The sequence below is a fragment of the Thalassophryne amazonica genome, chromosome 10 (genome assembly GCF_902500255.1).
Source record: "Thalassophryne amazonica chromosome 10, fThaAma1.1, whole genome shotgun sequence".
Lineage (NCBI taxonomy): Eukaryota > Metazoa > Chordata > Actinopteri > Batrachoidiformes > Batrachoididae > Thalassophryne > Thalassophryne amazonica.
This window is the reverse complement of record NC_047112.1, coordinates 97349191-97369276: the sequence shown is the minus strand read 5'-3', so window position 1 is coordinate 97369276 and position 20086 is coordinate 97349191. Positions and strand designations below refer to the sequence as shown.

The following is a 20086-nucleotide window of genomic DNA, read 5'->3' as shown; positions in this document are numbered from 1 at the left end:
TTGGTCCAGTTACCAACAGATGTTATATTTGATTGTCTATTCAGGTCTGTATTTTGTAAGGTCCTCCATGTTTTTGATTTGTATACCGTTTGTTCCTTCTTTCACTCTAATCCACACCCTACAATTCCAGACCCATGTAGCAACAATATGTTTCTGTTTTCTTAGTAGTCTTGCTTCCCTAGCAATATCTGCATTTTTTTTGTTAGATGCTCATTTATATAGACACTCGTTCCTTTCAAATTCTTTGCCTGTCTTAATAACTCATTTTTATATTTTCTGCTTGTAAATCGTATAACAATGTTAGATAGTTTATTTTTTCTATCTTTAGTTGGAATAGTATAACAGTCTGATATTGTGTCTTGATGGATGACAACACCTTCTTGATATAAAAAGTTTGTAACTTGTTCCAATGATTGTCTTTCTTCAGGTGGTGCATTCTCCCCACTGGCTCCACCAGAATCCACCACCCTTACATATGTCCGATGCCTTGTTTCTAGTCCAGATATTATAACATCATCTTTTCTAGTAAATTGTTCAAGTTCATCTACACGTTGCTCAAGTTTCTTAATGATCTTGTCCTTCTCTTTAACCAGATTTTGGAGTTCTTTAATTTCCACCATCAGTTTGTCTAGATTAGACATGTCTTTTGATATATGGTTTAATGAGGTCTTTATCTCCTCTATATCTTCCTCGAGTTTATCTGTTTTCCTGGGTGGTGCCATGCCGACTGTCGTGGCTCAGTATGGCCACTATTGATTACAAAAACAATTCTCACCAGTAGCCTCCACCACCACAGGTCCGGTAGCCGCACCCCAACCCTCCCCGTTGCTAACCTCGTTCACAGCCGCCCCAGCCACGGTCGTAGCCGCCGGCAGCCACGGATGTAGCCGACGCCTCGGGCCTGGATGTATCGCCGCCACCGATGCCTCGGGCCTGAATGAACCGCCTCCACCGATGCCTCCGCTGCTAGCCTCGGACGTAGCCGCTGTTAGCCTCGGATGTAGCCGACGCCTCGGGCCTGGATGTATCGCCGCCACCGATGCCTCGGCCTGGATGAACCGCCTCCACCGATGCCTCCGCCGCCAGCCACGGATGTAGCCGCTGTTAGCCTCAGATGTAGCCGACGCCTCGGGCCTGGATGAACCGCCTCCACCGATGCCTCCGCCTGGATGAACCGCCTCCACCGATGCCTCGACACGGATGTGCGCAACTTGCTCGTCAGTACACTACACTTCACTACACACCGGGAGCAACTAGGGGATTAAAGACCTTGCCAAAGGGCCCTTAGTGTTTTTCCGGTCAGGCTGGGATTTGAACTAAGGATCCCCTAGTCTCAAGCCCAACGCTTTAACCACGATAGATAAGTGGTAGATAAGTGGTCCTATCAAGGAGATGCTCTGAAAAAAATTGGGAGTACTTATCTTCCTTTTTGACTTACAACAGAGCTGGCAAAGTATCATGTAGTGTAAGTTTGTTCGGTAGCAAGATTACTACACTGCCGTTAACACTGAAGCCAGTTGGTTAAGATCGCATCTCACTGGGCTGACTGTTGGCAACAAATTGCAAACAGCATTCATTAGTTATTTTTCAAATTGTCATAAAACGGTCACAGGGGTTCTCAATTTACTCTGTGGAATTTTGAACAGGTTCAAAAAATTTGCATGACAAGTTTTCCTCTCAAAATAGTCTTTGCGGGCATCTTGAATCCATCACGAACCCTTTTCAATTTAGTTTCATGAGTATGACAACTCGACGAAATGTGAAACAACTTTGTGAGCAGTTGGCGACCTATGAAACTAAATTGACTGATTGGAGACAGAAATGAGAATCTGGGTGTGAGACAGGCATGAACTGCTTTGGGACCCTGTGAGTGTGCCAAAATTGTGAATACAGGTCAGTGTGATTCCAAGTGAAAATTGCCACGAATTTGCATATTTCTCACACGTTCGTGTCTCTAACTACTTGGCAAGAGCTGCAGCGTAGTGAGGTACTAGCTTTAGGTGTGTCTGCAAAAACCAGGATAAACAAAAGTCTTGGGTCTTAGCAGAACTATACTCAACAAAAATATAAACGCAACACTTTTGGTTTTGCTCCCATTTTGTATGAGATTAACTCAACGATCTAAAACTTTTTCCACATACACAATATCACCATTTCCCTCAAATACTGTGCACAAACCAGTCTAAATCTGTGATAGTGAGCACTTCTCCTTTGCTGAGATAATCCATCCCACCTCACAGGTGTGCCATACCAAGATGCTGATTAGACACCATGATTAGTGCACAGGTGTGCCTTAGACTGCCCACAATAAAAGGCCACTCTGAAAGGTGCAGTTTTGTTTTATTGGGGGGGGGATACCAGTCAGTATCTGGTGTGACCACCATTTGCCTCATGCAGTGCAACACATCTCCTTCGCATCATCCGTGAAGAGAACACCTCTCCAACGTGCCAAACGGCAGCAAATGTGAGCATTTGCCCACTCAAATCGGTTACGATGACGAACTGCAGTCGGGTCGAGACCCCGATGAGGACGACGAGCATGCAGATGAGCTTCCCTGAGACAGTTTCTGACAGTTTGTGCAGAAATTCTTTGGTTATGCAAACCGATTGTTTCAGCAGCTGTGCGAGTGGCTGGTCTCAGACGATCTTGGAGGTGAACATGCTGGATGTGGAGGTCCTGGGCTGGTGTGGTTACACGTGGTCTGCGGTTGTGAGGCTGGTTGGATGTACTGCCAAATTCTCTGAAACGCCTTTGGAGACGGCTTATGGTAGAGAAATGAACATTCAATACACGAGCAACAGTTCTGGTTGACATTCCTGCTGTCAGCATGCCAATTGCACGCTCCTTCAAAGCTTGCAACATCTGTGGCATTGTGCTGTGTGATAAAACTGCACCTTTCAGAGTGGCCTTTTATTGTGGGCAGTCTAAGGCACACCTGTGCACTAATCATGGTGTCTAATCAGCATCTTGATATGGCACACCTGTGAGGTGGGATGGATTATCTCAACAAAGGAGAATTGCTCACTATCACAGATTTAGAGTGGTTTGTGAACAATATTTGAGAGAAATGGTGATATTGTATATGTGGAAAAAGTTTTAGGTCTTTGAGTTCATCTCATACAAAATGGGAGCAAAACCAAAAGTGTTGCGTTTATATTTTTGTTGAGTGTATGTGCTATAAATCCACTAAGAATTAAACTGATTTCCAACCCCACCCCCGGCGCTCAAGCCTCTGTTCCCACAGATGTTTGTAGCTCTGATCTTCTGGTATCAGTTCTGCTGTAGATTCTCCGGTTCAGCCATGATTGACCAGTGGTACATTATCTTCTTCAATCTGATGTTCTCTGCATTCCCACAACTCGTCACTGGCACACTGGACAAAGATGTGTCAGCAGAGGCACTCCAACATCTACCTCGGCTCTACATGAATGGCCAGAACTCTGAGGTCCAGTTTGTTCCTGATTTGTTTTTTATTTGTTTGTACGCATGCTTACACTATGTGCCAGTACAGTATGTATTTTCACTTACAGCGTCATAACTCCTTGCAACTAGACAGTCGAATGTTGAAATAATTTGACAGACTTTGATTGGCAACAATTTTCATTCCATGAATTATGACATTTCATAAAATAGATTTTGCTGAATTATCTCTAAATAGTTGAGAAGCAGAACTGTTAAGATGTAATGTATGTTCAAGGGAACACGTGTGTGTGTGTGTGTGTGGTGGGTGGTGCGGTGCGCTGTTACGGTGCACACAAACACACGTTTGTGTGTGTGCGTGTGGTGTTACAGCGCAAACAGACAGACATTCATGTCTGTGTGAACACTGGTACGGCGCAAACATACCACATTTTCACCTAGTTGGCTATGGCGCATGTTGTTGCCATGAATCATGTGATCATGACGTCATGCCACCTTCCTCCTTAGGGGTTAGGCAGCTGTCATGATGTTTACAACATTGTTTGCCATTCTGTTTGCTGTGCCATTAGTGTTTGTTTAGTCAGTGATGAGGAACAAAACTGATTCTCCGGTTCTCTCCTGCAGGAATATAAGCCATATATGTTCTGGATGAACATGATTGATGCCTTTTACCAAAGTCTGGTCTGCTTTTTCATTCCCTACTTTGTGAGTCTGGCTTTCATTTTCATTGTTGTTATGGTTCTCACTGTTCTTGCTGCACCATTTTTCTTACAGCCGTTTCTTTGCAGATGTACTCAGACTCTGACGTGGATCTGTTTATGTGGGGAACTCCAATTACCACCCTCGCCTTATTGACCATCCTTCTGCATCTGGGCATTGAAACTAAAACCTGGGTAAGAAACTTGTGGTGTGCCATTAGGACCATGTGTGTTTGAACATTGACAGAGTGCATGCAATTATCACACCAAATTGAAATTGAAAGCTTAAAGTACCTATTGCAGAAGTGTTCAGACAGATGCCATCATTTTGTGTGTGCGTGTGCGCACTTGTGCGTGTGTGTGTGCTAGAGTGTGGATACCCAACCTGGGACCCAACGGGTTTGCCCACATTCAGACAAATGCTCATTTTGTTAATTAAAAAAAAATGACAATACAGGACTGAACAGCTTTCTTCCTGTTTATTTCCATCCTAAACAAATCCTCACAGATATTAACAGTGTCTGGTTCTCGTCAGGTTCGGATTTTCTTTCACCAAAACATCAAATCTAGGCTTGCATCTCAGATTTTAACTGAACTTTTTAAGAAAATTGTAACATTTTTAAGAAAATCCTCCTCTATACCTCTTCATCATGAAGCTGTATAACTGGGGATACAAAATACAAAACATGCACAGTTTCTCCTCTTGCACAGTCACTCAGATTTTGAGAACTGTCTACTCCACACAGATTTACTATAGAGTGCCATACGATATGATATACTTTATTATCCCAAAAAGGGAAATTCATCTTGAACTCATAGATTGCATACAATGCACGATAAAAACAAACAAAAAAACAATTAAAAAAAAACCCATCCAATATAAACACCCCACATAAATATGAATATAAACATGACACGACAAACTAACAATATAACAGACAACTCACCCGCCATATTGCACACTTCCCATAACCAGTGTTGTATAAAGTACCAGAAAATCACACTTAAGTAAAAGTACAGATACCCATTAAAAAAATGACTTTGGTAGAAGTTCAAGTAACCGATTGAAATGCTACTCAAGTAAAAGTCTTAAAGTATCTAGTATTTATTGTACTTAAGTATGACTAGTAATGTACAACTAAATGTACTCAAGTATTGAAAGTAAAAGTACAAGTAAATGTTAATAATAAAAAACGGACTGATTTTTTTTTTTTTAAAGCACGTCCGTGTTGGAAGTCTCACAGGACAAGTTATGACATGCCCAGCTGTTACACAATTTCTCGGATACGGACTGAAAAGCCACCGAAAGCCGTCTGAATCTTCCAAATGGTTTCCAACACGGACGTGCTTTTTGTGCGCCATGAGCGGCTCCGTCCCGACGTGCGAATTCCTCCGCACCTCTTTCATTACAGAATCTCCTGTAACAGTGGAATGTGCAGCAAAAGTGCTGATGTCCACCTCTTCCACAATTTCTCTGGTAGTCAGACGACGTCCCGGATCAACACAGCCTTCACTTTGGAAATGATCTGGTTGTTTCAGCCTGTCGATGGCCGCTCGGAGCGCGGCGCGCCCTGCGCCGCTGTGGGCCGTCTTTAATCCAGTTGTAATGATCCTTAATCTGTGTGACGCCTAGAGTATCTTCACTGAAAGCCGTCTGAATCTTCCGAGTGGTTTCCACCTGGCTGTCTCTCACAGTTTCTGGAAAAATTTGATGCAGCGCTGCTCCAATCGCTCAGCAATTTTCCTGACAATGAAAATCCTACGCGGGGGGTGGACCAGTGCTCACTCAAAGCCTGCCCACAGGCGAATGACGCAACCGACAGGCATGAAAAAACTCACGCATGCGCACGAAGGTTCAAGCTTGGCTGATGCAAGCGCACATGATTCAAATCCATATAAAAAATAAAAAGGTCAGATAGTTTTCTAACAGACTTCATATATGTCAGAAGGTGGGGGGGACATATCATATTCTGTCCCCCCTAGTTGAAAAGTTGGGGGGGACATGTCCCCCCTATCCTCCACCAAATTGCGCCCATGGAGTCCAGAATGTTTTTTGAACTTTAGAACTCAACCCTTTTATTTCCTGTTAATTATGTAATTTTTAATGTTAATTTACTGTGTTAATGTATTTAGAAATTGTTAAGGTTATCATATACACACTATTATCTATATTATAATAGCCAAGGGGCCTCTGTGTGTGCGTGTGTATGGCTGTGATCACGCAAAAACCAGGGAGAGTTGAGCTTTGCTATTTGGCATGCTTACGTATTTTGGGGCAAGGATGAACGCTGTGAAAACAGAAAGTTGATAGGACAAATATTTTTGTAGAAATTAGCCATTTTATCTAATCAATAAACAATGGATGTTGTGCTGCAGTGCACCATGGGAGTTTGGGGTTTTGGGGTATTGTTATCACCAAAATGCATGTTTTTCAAGGTAAAAAGTGGACACACACATTTCACTTACAGTATTTGTTAATACAGTGCTCCCAAAACATTTGTGTACGCTTGAGCTTTAACATGTTTGAATTCTGTAATGGCATTAAATTAAATATTAATAATAAATCAAGCTTCTTTATGTTAAAATATTTTAAATGATGCCTTTTAAAGTTAAACTGTAAACTAATCACTGCAGTGTGACGTAAATAAAAAATATACAAGCCAAAACAATGGTGTGCACAATTATAGAAACCATGAAATATAACAACTAAATCATCACTTTTCCAGAGAGGGTTTTTTTTGTTGTTGTTTTTTTTTTTGACGACTTCATTTACACTAATCTTTAAGAAATACACAGATGGTACTCCATGGTGAATCTGTCTGGAGGAGGCAGTTCTCAAAAACGTAAGCACCGTACAAGAAAGAGACTAATGAGGGAAGCCAGCAAGATACCCATGACAGCTCTGCAGAAGTTAGCATCTTCTGTGGCTGTGACTGGAGAAATTCTGCAAGTGCAACTTTTGTTTGTTGCATCACCACTCATAGCTTCATAATGGAGAAAATCACAGAAGGATTTTCAGACTACAAAATCGAACAAATCTATGCATGCATCTCCCATGCAACGTCTGCAAACTGTAGCTGAGATTTCAAGTCTTTTTCAGAAAATGCTTTCCTGTGCCATTCCTCCATGAAGCTATATAACTGTTGATGTAGCAGTTAAAAGCTGCACTGTGCACAGTTTCTGCAATCATAGTCACAGATGCCTATAACTTCTTCAGAGTTGTTTGGCTGTCCTTCCTCGCTAGTTTCTATTTTGCACCTTCACAGTGGACCATGCAGATAGAATTTTCCACACCAGTTGCAAGTGAATTGAAGTAAATAAATAGAAAACCAAATGTGTGGAGTCTACAAAAGACATGCTGCACAGAAGGTCATTGCATGACCCCACCAATGCTCCAAAAGCTCTCTCTCACAATGTTTAGGAAATTCCTCAATTTGTCCAACTTAAAATATAATAATAATAATAATAATAATTATTATTATTATTATAACAAAATCAGTTTTTTAGATGTCTTTGTAGCAAAAACACAACTTCTGTTTCTACAACCCCTGGCAAAAATTATGGAATCACCAGCCTCGGAGGATGTTCATTCAGTTGTTTAATTTTGTAGAAAAAAAGCAGATCACAGACATGACACAAACTAAAGTCATTTCAAATGGCAACTTTCTGGCTTTAAGAAACACTATAAGAAATCAGGAAAAAAAAATTGTGGCAGTAACGGTTACTTTTTTAGACCAAGCAGAGGGAAAAAAATATGGAATCACTCAATTCTGAGGAAAAATTATGGGATCATGAAAAACAAAAGAACGCTCCAACACATCACTAGTATTTTGTTGCACCACCTCTGGCTTTTATAACAGCTTGCAGTCTCTGAGGCATGGACTTAATGAGTGACAAACAGCACTCTTCATCAATCTGGCTCCAACTTTCTCTGATTGCTGTTGCCAGATCAGCTTTGCAGGTTGGAGCCTTGTCATGGACCATTTTCCTCAACTTCCACCAAAGATTTTCAATTGGATTAAGATCTGGACTATTTGCAGGCCATGACATTGACCCTATGTGACTTTTTGCAAGGAATGTTTTCACAGTTTTTTCTCTATGGCAAGATGCATTATCATCTTGAGAAATGATTTCATCATCCCCAAACATCCTTTCAATTGATGGGATAAGAAAAGTGTCCAAAATATCAACGTAAACTTGTGCATTTATTGATGATGTAATGACAGCCATCTCCCCAGTGCCTTTACCTGACATGCAGCCCCATATCATCAATGACTGTGGAAATTTACATGTTCTCTTCAGGCAGTCATCTTTATAAATCTCATTGGAACGGCACCAAACAAAAGTTCCAGCATCATCACCTTGCCCAATGCAGATTCGAGATTCATCACTGAATATGACTTTCATCCAGTCATCCACAGTCCACGATTGCTTTTCCTTAGCCCATTGTAACCTTGTTTTTTCTGTTTAGGTGTTAATGATGGCTTTCGTTTAGCTTTTCTGTATGTAAATACAATTTCCTTTAGGCGGTTTCTTACAGTTCGGTCACAGACGTTGACTCCAGTTTCCTCCCATTCATTCCTCATTTGTTTTGTTGTGCATTTTCGATTTTTGAGACATATTGCTTTAAGTTTTTAAGTTTTTTGTCTTGACGCTTTGATGTCTTCCTTGGTCTACCAGTATGTTTGCCTTTAACAACCTTCCCACGTTGTTTGTATTTGGTCCAGAGTTTAGACGCAGCTGACTGTGAACAACCAACATCTTTTGCCACATTGCGTGATGATTTACCCTCTTTTAAGAGTTTGATAATCCTCTCCTTTGTTTCAATTGACATCTCTCGTGTTGGAGCCATGATTCATGTCAGTCCACTTGGTGTAACAGCTCTCCAAGGTGTGATCACTCCTTTTTAGATGCAGACTAACGAGCAGATCTGATTTGATGCAGGTGTTAGTTTGGGGGATGAAAATTTACAGGGTGATTCCATAATTTATTCCTCAGAATTGAGTGAGTCCATATTTTTTCCCTATGCTTGGTCTAAAAAAGTAACTGTTACTGACTGCCACAATTTTTTTTTCCTGATTTCTTATAGTGTTTCTTAAAGCCAGAAAGTTGCCATTTGAAATGACTTGAGTTTTGTGTCATGTCTGTGATCTGCTTTTTTTCTACAAAATTAAACAACTGAATGAACATCCTCCGAGGCCGGTGATTCCATAATTTTTGCCAGGGCTTGTAGTAATGAGTATAGGCTTTCTCAAATTGCCTCTTTGAAAGACATCCAATGAGTAATAGAAAACACACACCAACACAAAAGCACATAATTAATTACACTCTCACCGCAACTGTATGGGGAAGAGAAAGGTGGCTGTCTGCTGTGTCCTCAAATACCATCTACTGACTTCCACATCCTTTTACCCACCATGCATGCATTATGCTCCTGAACAGCTACATAATAAGGTACCCAACAACTGACTACTCTGAAATGTTTGCAGTCAATGCAGGTCAGTGAGAACACATGAGGAGTCATCATGTTTACGACGGTACTTAGTGAGAAAGACACTGTTCATGTGCAAAACCTTTCAGGCTAAATTTATCGCAAAATAATGAATTAGATTCAATGCAGGGCAATAACTTAAAATGTTTCAAGACCGGCATGTTATTTTAGAAGAGCAACACATAACACGTTAGAACAAAAAGTGCTAGAGAAAGAAACGCATTGTTTGGGCCTCTGTGGTGGTGAAGGAGACAGTTTGCAGAAGGTCTGAGCAGAATGCTGCAGTGCCACCTGCTTTAATCAGGCAGAGTTAATCATCTATGTGGCTGTCAGACTTGACAACGCTGCTATTATCTCACACTCTGAGGACAAACTTTGGAAAACTAGGCTTTTAATTCAAGTTCTTGTTTTTGGTGATCAACATATGTCCATCTCAGCCTCTTTGTAGTGTGCTCAGAAAAACAAAACAAAAAACACTGCATACGTCTTGGTAAGACTGAATAATAATGATTACATACCCGGAAAAAGACGTTGATTTCACTTCTGCTGTGTTCGCACTCAGAGCCATGTAGAGTTACGTATTGTTCAGCTGTGTGGTGCCATCTTTTGTCCACAGTAAACGGCGTTCCCCCACCAGACTCACCGGCTCCCAGTAGCTTAGCTTAGTCCACATTACACACACCGATAACATAAATGGCTAGAAGCTGGTCCACATCAGTGCTCTCCTGTTGACAGTGATCACCGTTGTCACTCGCCATCACATTGTCTTCGACTCTCTGTGATCACGGGTGCAGCTTCCACTGCGAGACGCACCGCTGTCCCGCATGTATCAGCTTAGCTTAACATGGTACGATGCAGCGACACAAACACAGCCGGTTCCACGCTTTCAAAACAGCCAACACGCTTTGTTGGAGTTCTCCTGACCACACAGATGGAATTTTTTATTTTTTTCAAAGACCATTATCTCGCTGTGCTTGGCTTCATTTCTGCAGTCTGTCTGAGAGGCCCTTAAAAAAATGCTCCCACCCTCCTCCTCAAAATCTTAACTTTTAGAAAACTGTCCACCTATACAAAGAAACACCATGAGTGCTGTTGCTGCATTCTCCCAAAACACACCTGTTTACCATTGTGACGTATGCACCGTCAAAGTCAACAAAAAAAACATGAAACTTCGAGCTGCAAAAAATCTTTTTTTCCTCATTTGTTTTAATAAAGGGAATCGGGGGGGGGGTGTTTATCAAAGGCAGGTGAAATCAGGCTAATTTACCCATGTTTATGAATTAAATTCTCAGGACATATGGCACCAAAAATTAAACAATACATCAGTATTTTCATAATTCTTCATTTATTTAGAATAGTTAGCTCATTTGACATTTCATTTACCAGTGATATGCATTTTAAGGCTAATAATTTTGACCCTGGTAGTTATTGTTTTTGTAAAATAATTTCTTTTTGTGTGTGCAAAGTAAAATAATGTAAGCAAACGAGGATGTCCCACTCTTCTGTGTCTTTGCAGACTTGGATGAACTGGCTCTCGATTACCTACAGCATAGCTGTGTTCTTTACTGTGGCTCTGTGCTACAACGCCTCCTGTCCCACCTGTTACTCCCCCTCCAATCCCTACTGGACCATGCAGAGGTTGCTTCAGGACCCACTTTTCTACCTTCTCTGTGTCATCACGCCTGTGACAGCACTGCTACCCAGGTACACCACTTTTCTCAGATATAATATGTTAGGGAAGAACAACAGTGTGAAATGAATTCTGGAATCTGGAATTCTGGAATCCTCATCATAAAGTGGTGGTTATCAGTGACATCACCTATTTAGCTGATCATTTAGAAAGAAAACCTGCAGAATGTTGCCTTTCATGGCACATAGTTTCCAATTGTTACTCTTTATGGTGTATTATATTCTGCACCAATATAGGGTAATTTCATTCGATAGTATTCAAATTGATTCACAATCTTATATCACCAGTATGCTCAAAGTTTGCCTTGTCTGCAAACAATTTAAAAATTTCACCCAAAATTAAAATAAAAATTGCAGCAACAAGACACGAGACAGTAGGAAACTCACTTTCCCAGCATGCCTGTCGAGGGTCAGAGGGCAGTGCTATGCTGCATATTATAGTGTTAATTTCATGAAGCCAAAGACATACGGTAGACTGTTCTTTGTGACTGAAAGAGCCCCCCCCCCCCCCCCCCCCAAAAAAAAAAAAACGGAAATGGAAAGACATTGATAAAATTAGTTTTCAAAGGACTGGACTGTGTTTGAAACAAAAATATAGAGAACTGATGATGCATCATTCAAATGTGTAACAACCCGTACTTGATACAAAACTGTATTACACTCACTTATTACATACTCAGCCTGCACAAAAAAGAAAACTCTCTCATTCATGTCTGCATCAGGATGCAGCAAACAAAGCACACAATATTAGTAATGCCATCCAGAGTAAGGATCTGGTTAGACACCATGTTTCTAAGATTTGTGGGGCCAAGTACAATAACTTCAGTTTTATCTGAGTTTAAAAGCAGGAAATTAGAGGTCATCCATGTCTTTATGTCTGTAAGACAATCCTGCAGTTTAGCTGATTGGTGTGTTCCCTCTGGCTTCATGGATAGATAAAGCTGGGTATCATCTGCGTAACAATGAAAATTTAAGCAATGCTGTCTAATAATACTGCCTAAGGGAAACATGTATAAAGTGAATAAAATTGGTCCTAGCACAGAACCTTGTGGAACTCCATAATTAACCTTAGTCTGTGAAGAAGATTCCCCATTTACATGAACAAATTGTAATCTTAGATAAATATGATTCAAACCACCGCAGCGCAGTGCCTTTAATACCTATGGCATGCTCTAATCTCTGTAATAAAATTTTATGGTCAACAGTATCAAAAGCAGCACTGAGGTCTAACAGAACAAGCACAGAAATGAGTCCACTGTCTGAGGCCATAAGAAGATCATTTGTAACCTTCACTAATGCTGTTTCTGTACTATGATGAATTCTAAAACCTGACTGAAACTCTTCAAATAGACCATTCCTCTGCAGATGATCAGTTAGCTGTTTTACAACTACCCTTTCAAGAATTTTTGAGAGAAAAGGAAGGTTGGAGATTGGCCTATAATTAGCTAAGATAGCTGGGTCAAGTGATGGCTTTTTAAGTAATGGTTTAATTACTGCCACCTTAAAAGCCTGTGGTACATAGCCAACTAATAAAGATAGATTGATCATATTTAAGATCAAAGCATTAATTAATGGTAGGGCTTCCTTGAGCAGCCTGGTAGTAATGGGGTCTAATAGACATGTTGATGGTTTGGAGGAAGTAACTAATGAAAATAACTCAGACAGAACAATCGGAGAGAAAGAGTCTAACCAAATACCGGCATCACTGAAAGCAGCCAAAGATAACGATACGTCTTTGGGATGGTTATGAGTAATGAGAAGAAAAAGGTACTGTAAAGTCCAGGTTACACATAGACGGTTTTGTCTGCGGGTAGTACATAGATCAAAGTTCATGGTAGTTCCGGCTGTTTTCACGGTGGAAAGGGGCATAGCATTTCGCCGGCGTTTTGAGCGCCGTACTAGCCGCAAATACGCGGATAAAATGCCACTAAATCTGCCGAATAAAGCAGAGTTTTGACGCCGTAGCATCCGGCACACGTCAGGCAACGGGGGTTAATACTCAGTTCTATCCTTTACAATCGCAGGTTAAGACGTGCGTGAGAACGGCGGTGTTCTGCTGCCGCCGATAATGCCCTGTGTACCGCTGGATTTATCCAGGCAAATCCTGCGTTACTCCAGGAACGTTTGTTTATAGGCACCGCCCCCAGAGTATAATAGGCTGAAGCAGCTGTCAGTGCAGGGGGAGGGAGTGACAGGGAGCTCGTCTCTCAGCCTTTTCTTTTCTCTCCTTTTCCCCTCCTCAACGTGTTGCTCCTTTCCACCACAGGGCTACCCTCTGCTTCTGAACCAGACCTCTTGGTAAGTCCTTGCCGCTGCCAATTTTATTTTAGGAGGTATACTGGAGCTTCTCTGCAAAAATATCTGGAGCTGGCCACGAGTGAGAGACCTGCATGCAGCGCGCTAGCGTTTTTATACTGACCGCCACCTATCGGCCGTTTGGAACGCCGTTAACCGGGAGGTGGCATTTAGAACAGCGTACTGTCCACTAGCGCCGCATTTTGTCTGCCTCTGTCGCCGGTTAAAACGCCTTTGAGGATGCCGATGTGGGCTCTATCGCCGTTTTACACGCCGTTGGTTAGGGATACAACGCCGGCCACCAATTACGGCGGTGTAAACTGCAGCACTACAGGAAGGGGCGGGATGACACGGCGATTAAAAAATATCAAACGCCGTTGTTCGCGTTGTCTCCATCGTCAGGCCACTTCTCCGGGAGCGCTCCCGGAATTATTCGACATGCTGAATAATTTTTTCAACGATTCCCGGTGAAGCCGGAACCAAACCACGCCCCCATGCGCCAGCATTAACTACGGAGTTTGATCCCTAAAACGGCCCGGAGGGGGCAAAATCTCTGCCGGGACGCTTCCGGGAGAGTTTTCTGTCTATGTGTAAACGGGGCTTAAGTCCTATATAGGCCCCTTGGTGCAGGTGCCTATGTCTGGTTCCGTAGCATGAAGTGTATGAGTTTACGACTCCCCCTGGAAAGAGCAAAAGTCTAATGAGTTTACTTACCCAGCCACAGCTGCTACCCATTAATAGCTGGGTGGACTGGGACAATGCAGTTGAAATGTCCTGTCCAAGGGCCATGGACACAGGCAGATAGCATGACCAGGAATCAAATCCAAGTCTACATATTGGTAGACCATTTCTTTATCCCTCTGAGCTACCTGGTCTGCCTATGTTAGTGTGATTTAGAATGAACAGTTTTTACCTTACCATTAAGAGTACTGTAGGCAGCATGTGTCCTATGCATTCTCTGAGATGCTTGTCTTTACATTTCTTCAAGCATCTGTGTGAAAGGTTTGTCTCAAATGGCTACTGAAACAGCTGCGCCTGTCATCAGTGGAGATATTCTGCAGTATTGAAAATGCACTAAGATGGATCTACATTACAGTGGATCCACCTTAGTGGTAATCCAAGTTTCTTAGCAGTGGTACTAAGTTAGTGGTAATAAGTTTATTAGCAGTCACTGCTTCCATGACCTCCAGTGTTTTGTGGTCCTTTGACAGGACTTTTTGTGTTGTCCATGTCTGTTTTGCCTGCTCCCTCTGTTTCATTGTCCCTGTCCTCTCCAGAAAGCCTCTCAGTTCTGAGTCATCTGAGTTCACACCGTGTAAATAGCATTGTAAAGTTGAACAAAACTGTAGACCTGCACAAGGCTGGGATGGACTACAGGACAACAGGCAAGCAGCTTGGTAGAAGACAACAACTGTTATGATTATTTATTAGAAAGTGGAAGAAACACACGATGACTGTCAGTCTCCCTCGGTCTGGGATTCCATGCAAGATCACCACTTTGTGGGGTAAGGATGATTCTGAGAAAGCTCAGAACTACACAGGAGGACCTGGTCAATGATCTGAAGAGAGCTGGGACCACAGTCACAAAGATTGCATTAGTAACACATGATGCTGTCATGGTTTAAAATCCTGCAGGGCAGCAAGGTCCCCCTGCTCAAGCCAGTGCATGTCCAGGCCCGTTTGAAGTTCACCAGTGACCATCTGGATGATCCAGAAGAGGCATGGGAGAAGGTCATGTGGTCAGATGAGACCAAAATAGAGTTTTTTGGAATTAACTCCACTTACCATGTTTAGAGGATGAGAACAACCCCAAGAAAACCATCCCAACCGTGATGCATGGGGGTGGAAACATCATACTCTGGTGGTTAAATTGTGTGAGAAGTATTTTCATGGTCAAGTTTTCCCGCATATCTGTTCATATATTTTCAGAACATTAGCATGGAATCCTGTGCATGACTACATGCATTTTATTTCATGTTACAATAAGGCAACCATTCTCTTATTAAAATCATATAAGAATTGCAAGAACCCATCTGGTTAGAGTTGCATGTAGCATAGTAGTGCCCTATGTATGATACACAGTTAAATTATTTTTTTCTCACTGCCCTTTTGGCATTTTTATTTGGTTAAAATGGTTCTGGGGAGCATTAGCATGACTAAAACCCATCAGGCCCCCAACATTTGCCTCTCACATGCCTGTGGAACATAAATGAGATTTCTGTCAGACTTCAGCCTGCATTATATGTACATGACCCTGAAACTGTGACTGCTGAAGCAGCAGACAAACATTATCTGCACACATTCTCTAGTTGCACAAGCAGGGGTGGTGGCCAAGTGGTTAGTGCGCTTGGTTTCAGTGCAGAAGGTTCCCGGTTCAAATCCCACCCCTGCCACATTTCTCCATGTAATGTGGAGTTGCATTAGGAAGGGCATCCGGCGTAAAACCTAGAATTTAAAATTCTTCTTCTTACTTATAAGGTTTTGAATAATCAGGTCCCATCTTATCTTAGGGACCTCATAGTACCATATCACCCCAATAGAGCGCTTCGCTCTCAGACTGCAGGCTTACTTGTAGTTCCTAGGGTTTTTAAGAGTAGAATGGGAGGCAGAGCCTTCAGCTTTCAGGCTCCTCTCCTGTGGAACCAGCTCCCAATTCGGATCAGGGAGACAGACACCCTCTCTACTTTTAAGATTAGGCTTAAAACTTTCCTTTTTGCTAAAGCTTATAGTTAGGGCTGGATCAGGTGACCCTGAACCATCCCTTAGTTATGCTGCTATAGACTTAGACTGCTGGGGGGTTCCCATGATGCACTGAGTGTTTCTTTCTCTTTTTGCTCTGTATGCACCACTCTGCATTTAATCATTGGTGATTGATCTCTGCTCTCTTCCACAGCATGTCTTTTTCCTGATTCTCTCCCCTCAGCCCCAACCAGTCCCAGCAGAAGACTGCCCCTCCCTGAGCCTGGTTCTGCTGGAGGTTTCTTCCTGTTAAAAGGGAGTTTTTCCTTCCCACTGTCGCCAAGTGCTTGCTCACAGGGGGTCGTTTTGACCGTTGGGGTTTTTCTGTAATTATTGTATGGCTTTGCCTTACAATATAAAGCACCTTGGGGCGACTGTTTGTTGTGGTTTGGCGCTATATAAATAAAATTGATTTGATTTGATTTAATCAGTGAAATCACCTGGTGCAGTTGGTGGTTCCAAAAAACCTGCACCCTCTTTGCTCTTTCTGGAGTCAGGTTGACACCTATGAGACAGCCACCTGGAGTTTGTCAAAAGACACCTGAAGGACTCTGACCATGAGAAACAAAATTCTCTGGTCTGATGAAATAAAGATTGAACTCGTTGGTGTGAATGCCAGACGTCATGTTTGGAGGAAACCAGGCACCATCCCTACAATGAAGCATGGTGGTGGCAGCATCATGCTGTGGGGATGTTTTTCAGCGGCAGGAACTGGGAGACTAGTCAGGATTGAGGGAGAGATGAATGCAGCAATGTACAGAGACATTCTGGATGAAAACCGGCTCCAGAGCCTTCTTGATCTCAGATGGTGGTGACGGTTCAACTTTCAGCAGGACAATGACCCTAAGCACACAGCCAAGATATCAAAGGAGTGTCTTCAGGAATCCTTGAGTGGCCCAGCCAGAGCCCAGACCTGAATCAGATTGAACATCTCTGGAGAGATCTGAAAATGGCTGTGCACAACGCTCCCCAACCTGATGGAGCTTGAGAAGTGCTGCAAAGACGAATGGATGAAACTGTCCAAAGATAGGTGCACCAAGCATATGTCACCATATTCAAGAAGACTTGAGGCTGTAATTGCTGCCAAATGTACATCAACAAAGTAATGAGCAAAGGGTGTGAATACTTATGCACACGTGATTTCTTAGAAGGGGTTTGTTTGTTTTGTTTATAAATTTGCAAAAGTTTCAGAAAATACTTTTTCATGTAGTCATTATGGGATGTTACGAGTAGAAGTTTGAGGGGAAAAATGAATTTACTCCAGTTTGGAATAAGGGGGGAGGTGATGCTCTAGTGGTTAAGGTGTTGGGCTTGAGTCCAGAAGATCATGGGTTCAAATCCCCGCCTGACTGGAAAATCACTAAGGGCCCTTGGGCAAGGCCTTTAATCCCCCATTGCTCCCGGTGTGTAGTGAGCTGCCTAGTATGGCAGCACCCTGACATCGGGGTGAATGTGAGGCATAATTGTAAAGCGCTTTGAGCGTCTGAATCAGATGGAAAAGCGCTATATAAATGCAGTCCATTTATCATTTATAAGGCTATAACAACAAAATGTGGAAAAATTGAAGCGCTGTGAATACTTTCCAGATACGCAGTACATGTAATTAGTGGTGGACACAGTTCAGTCTTGGTATATCTTATATGAGATGACTAAAATTCCATAATGCCACCTGTGTGAGGGTTGTCTTGTCCAGCAGGTATCCAGCAAAACATTCTTGTGAAATTTGTCTAGATATTAGCCTGAGCACTATCAGTTGCAATTGAAGGTCGACCACGTTTCTTCGACTCTATTATTTAAAACTAGCATATATTATGTAGCGTACAAAGTCCTGCTTAACCCTCAAACTGTATAGTTGTCCATATTATAAATTGCTTCCATCCAAGCTGTATTTTGATCTTACTGGTTATATACGATTGTGAATCTGTGATTTGAAGATTAAGGCACAAAATTACACTTTTTCTGATTTATATGGTAAATAAATCAAAGACAAGTTTAAAATTCACAATAAATGAAGTAGCCAGAATAGACACACAGGATATGTATAAATGTCATGTGTGTTAAACTGACCTGGTCTTCAGCACCTGAAGTGGGCTATCAGTGCTACCAAGGAAAGTACTGCATGAACCACACAATTCCTGGAACAAGGACAATTTATTTTACGATACAGTGAAAACATTTGGGTTTGAGATGAAAAATGAGGAAACAGTTTAGTATGTCGGTGTTTATTTCCTGGTGTGTACATCTACATGTGTTAAACTGCATATAACGTAGGCCATTTGATGTTTCTGATCAGCTGTAGTGCTACACTGTTGGCATGAAAGCAAATCTTGTAAATTGCAGCACTCTGCAAAGATCTAAAGTGTCAATTTTTCTGCATAAATGTAGCTCTTGTTCTTTTTCTTGATTTGTATGTCAGTAAGGACCACATTTATTAAGTATTTCAGAGTAAAACAGACATGTATGAATGATAATCACTGACTAATGAATTGATCAACAAGATGTTCTCATTCCAGTTTCAAGGTACATTCTAGTCATAAAAGATATTTTGTTTAGTATTTATTGCTGACCACCTTTTTTCTTAAATTATATTATTATCTTTTCATTCATTTTGAACATCTTTGCTTTATGATGTTTGTAATCATGTTTAACGCTTTGCCGAGTACATTTTTCCTCCTCTTCTTCCTTGAAACCAGCTTTTGTATTTTTGCACACGCCTTATCCTGAGTTACTGGAAAACTGGGTTTATTTGAGAATTTACATCCGTATATTCTGTTATTGACACCAGATGATTTCATGTTTGTTCTGAGATGGCATTCCTCTTTGAAGTGCTGAATTATTCATTGATGTCTGGATTTATTTTCCAGATATTTCTACAGGGCATGTCAGAGCACATTGTTTCCCAGCTCAGTCCAAGTTGGAAGGCAGTTGGACCGACTCCCCCTCGAAACCCACAGGAACATCCTCAGCCTGAGCAGGTTCACTGCAGGGTCACAGTTCAGCCCCAAGCCTTCCTTCCTGTCCCTTGTCAAGCCTTCCCCTAAAAGTTGTATCCATAAAGACCAGAGGAGATGGTCCAGTTCCAAACCCTCCCCATCCATTCAGGGGACCATTTTACAAAAGCTTGATGCTGAGAAGTGTCACATAAAGGACCAGAGTGGCCAGATGAAGGGCAGCACATATTCACGCTCTCTCATTTCTCCAGAAGCAGACAGTACACCTTCCACCAAAGAGTCGGAGTGCCTCAATATGACTTCAAACCCGTCAGATCTGATTCTGTCCAGCTGTATCAGCTCCACACCTCTGCAGGCACAGACTGACAGCATTCAGCTCAGTCTGCCCCCTGCAGGTGGGTCTCAGAGTGTTAATAAGGACTTGACATGAGGACTTCAGAGGATTGCAGTGTTCATCCAACAGAGATAGTGGAACAGAAGGAAAACCGTTCCTGTGAGCAGTCACTGCACACCAGCCTATGATGTGTTGACTCACATTCCAATTTGCACATTAGTTTTATATCATTTAATTATAGTTTTGCAAGGGTATTCTATATTAAATATATACTCAACAAAAATATAAACGCAACACTTTTGGTTTTGCTCCCATTTTGTATGAGATTAACTCAATGATCTAAAACTTTTTCCACATACACAATATCACCATTTCCCTCAAATACTGTGCACAAACCAGTCTAAATCTGTGATAGTGAGCACTTCTCCTTTGCTGAGATAATCCATCCCACCTCACAGGTGTGCCATA

At 41.9% G+C, this 20086-nt stretch overlaps 1 protein-coding gene across 1 annotated transcript in view; it reads left to right on the top strand.

Annotated features, from left to right (window-relative positions):
- Positions 1–19785, top strand: part of LOC117518164 (probable phospholipid-transporting ATPase VA) — a 97731-nt gene extending 77946 nt beyond the window's left edge. The window contains exons 8-12 of the mRNA XM_034179223.1: positions 3246–3446; positions 4046–4126; positions 4210–4314; positions 11127–11314; positions 19198–19785. Coding sequence (XP_034035114.1) covers positions 3246–3446; positions 4046–4126; positions 4210–4314; positions 11127–11314; positions 19198–19714 — 1092 coding nt within the window. The 3' untranslated portion in view covers positions 19715–19785. The remainder of the gene's footprint in view (positions 1–3245; positions 3447–4045; positions 4127–4209; positions 4315–11126; positions 11315–19197) is intronic.
- The last annotated feature ends 301 nt before the right edge of the window (positions 19786–20086 follow it).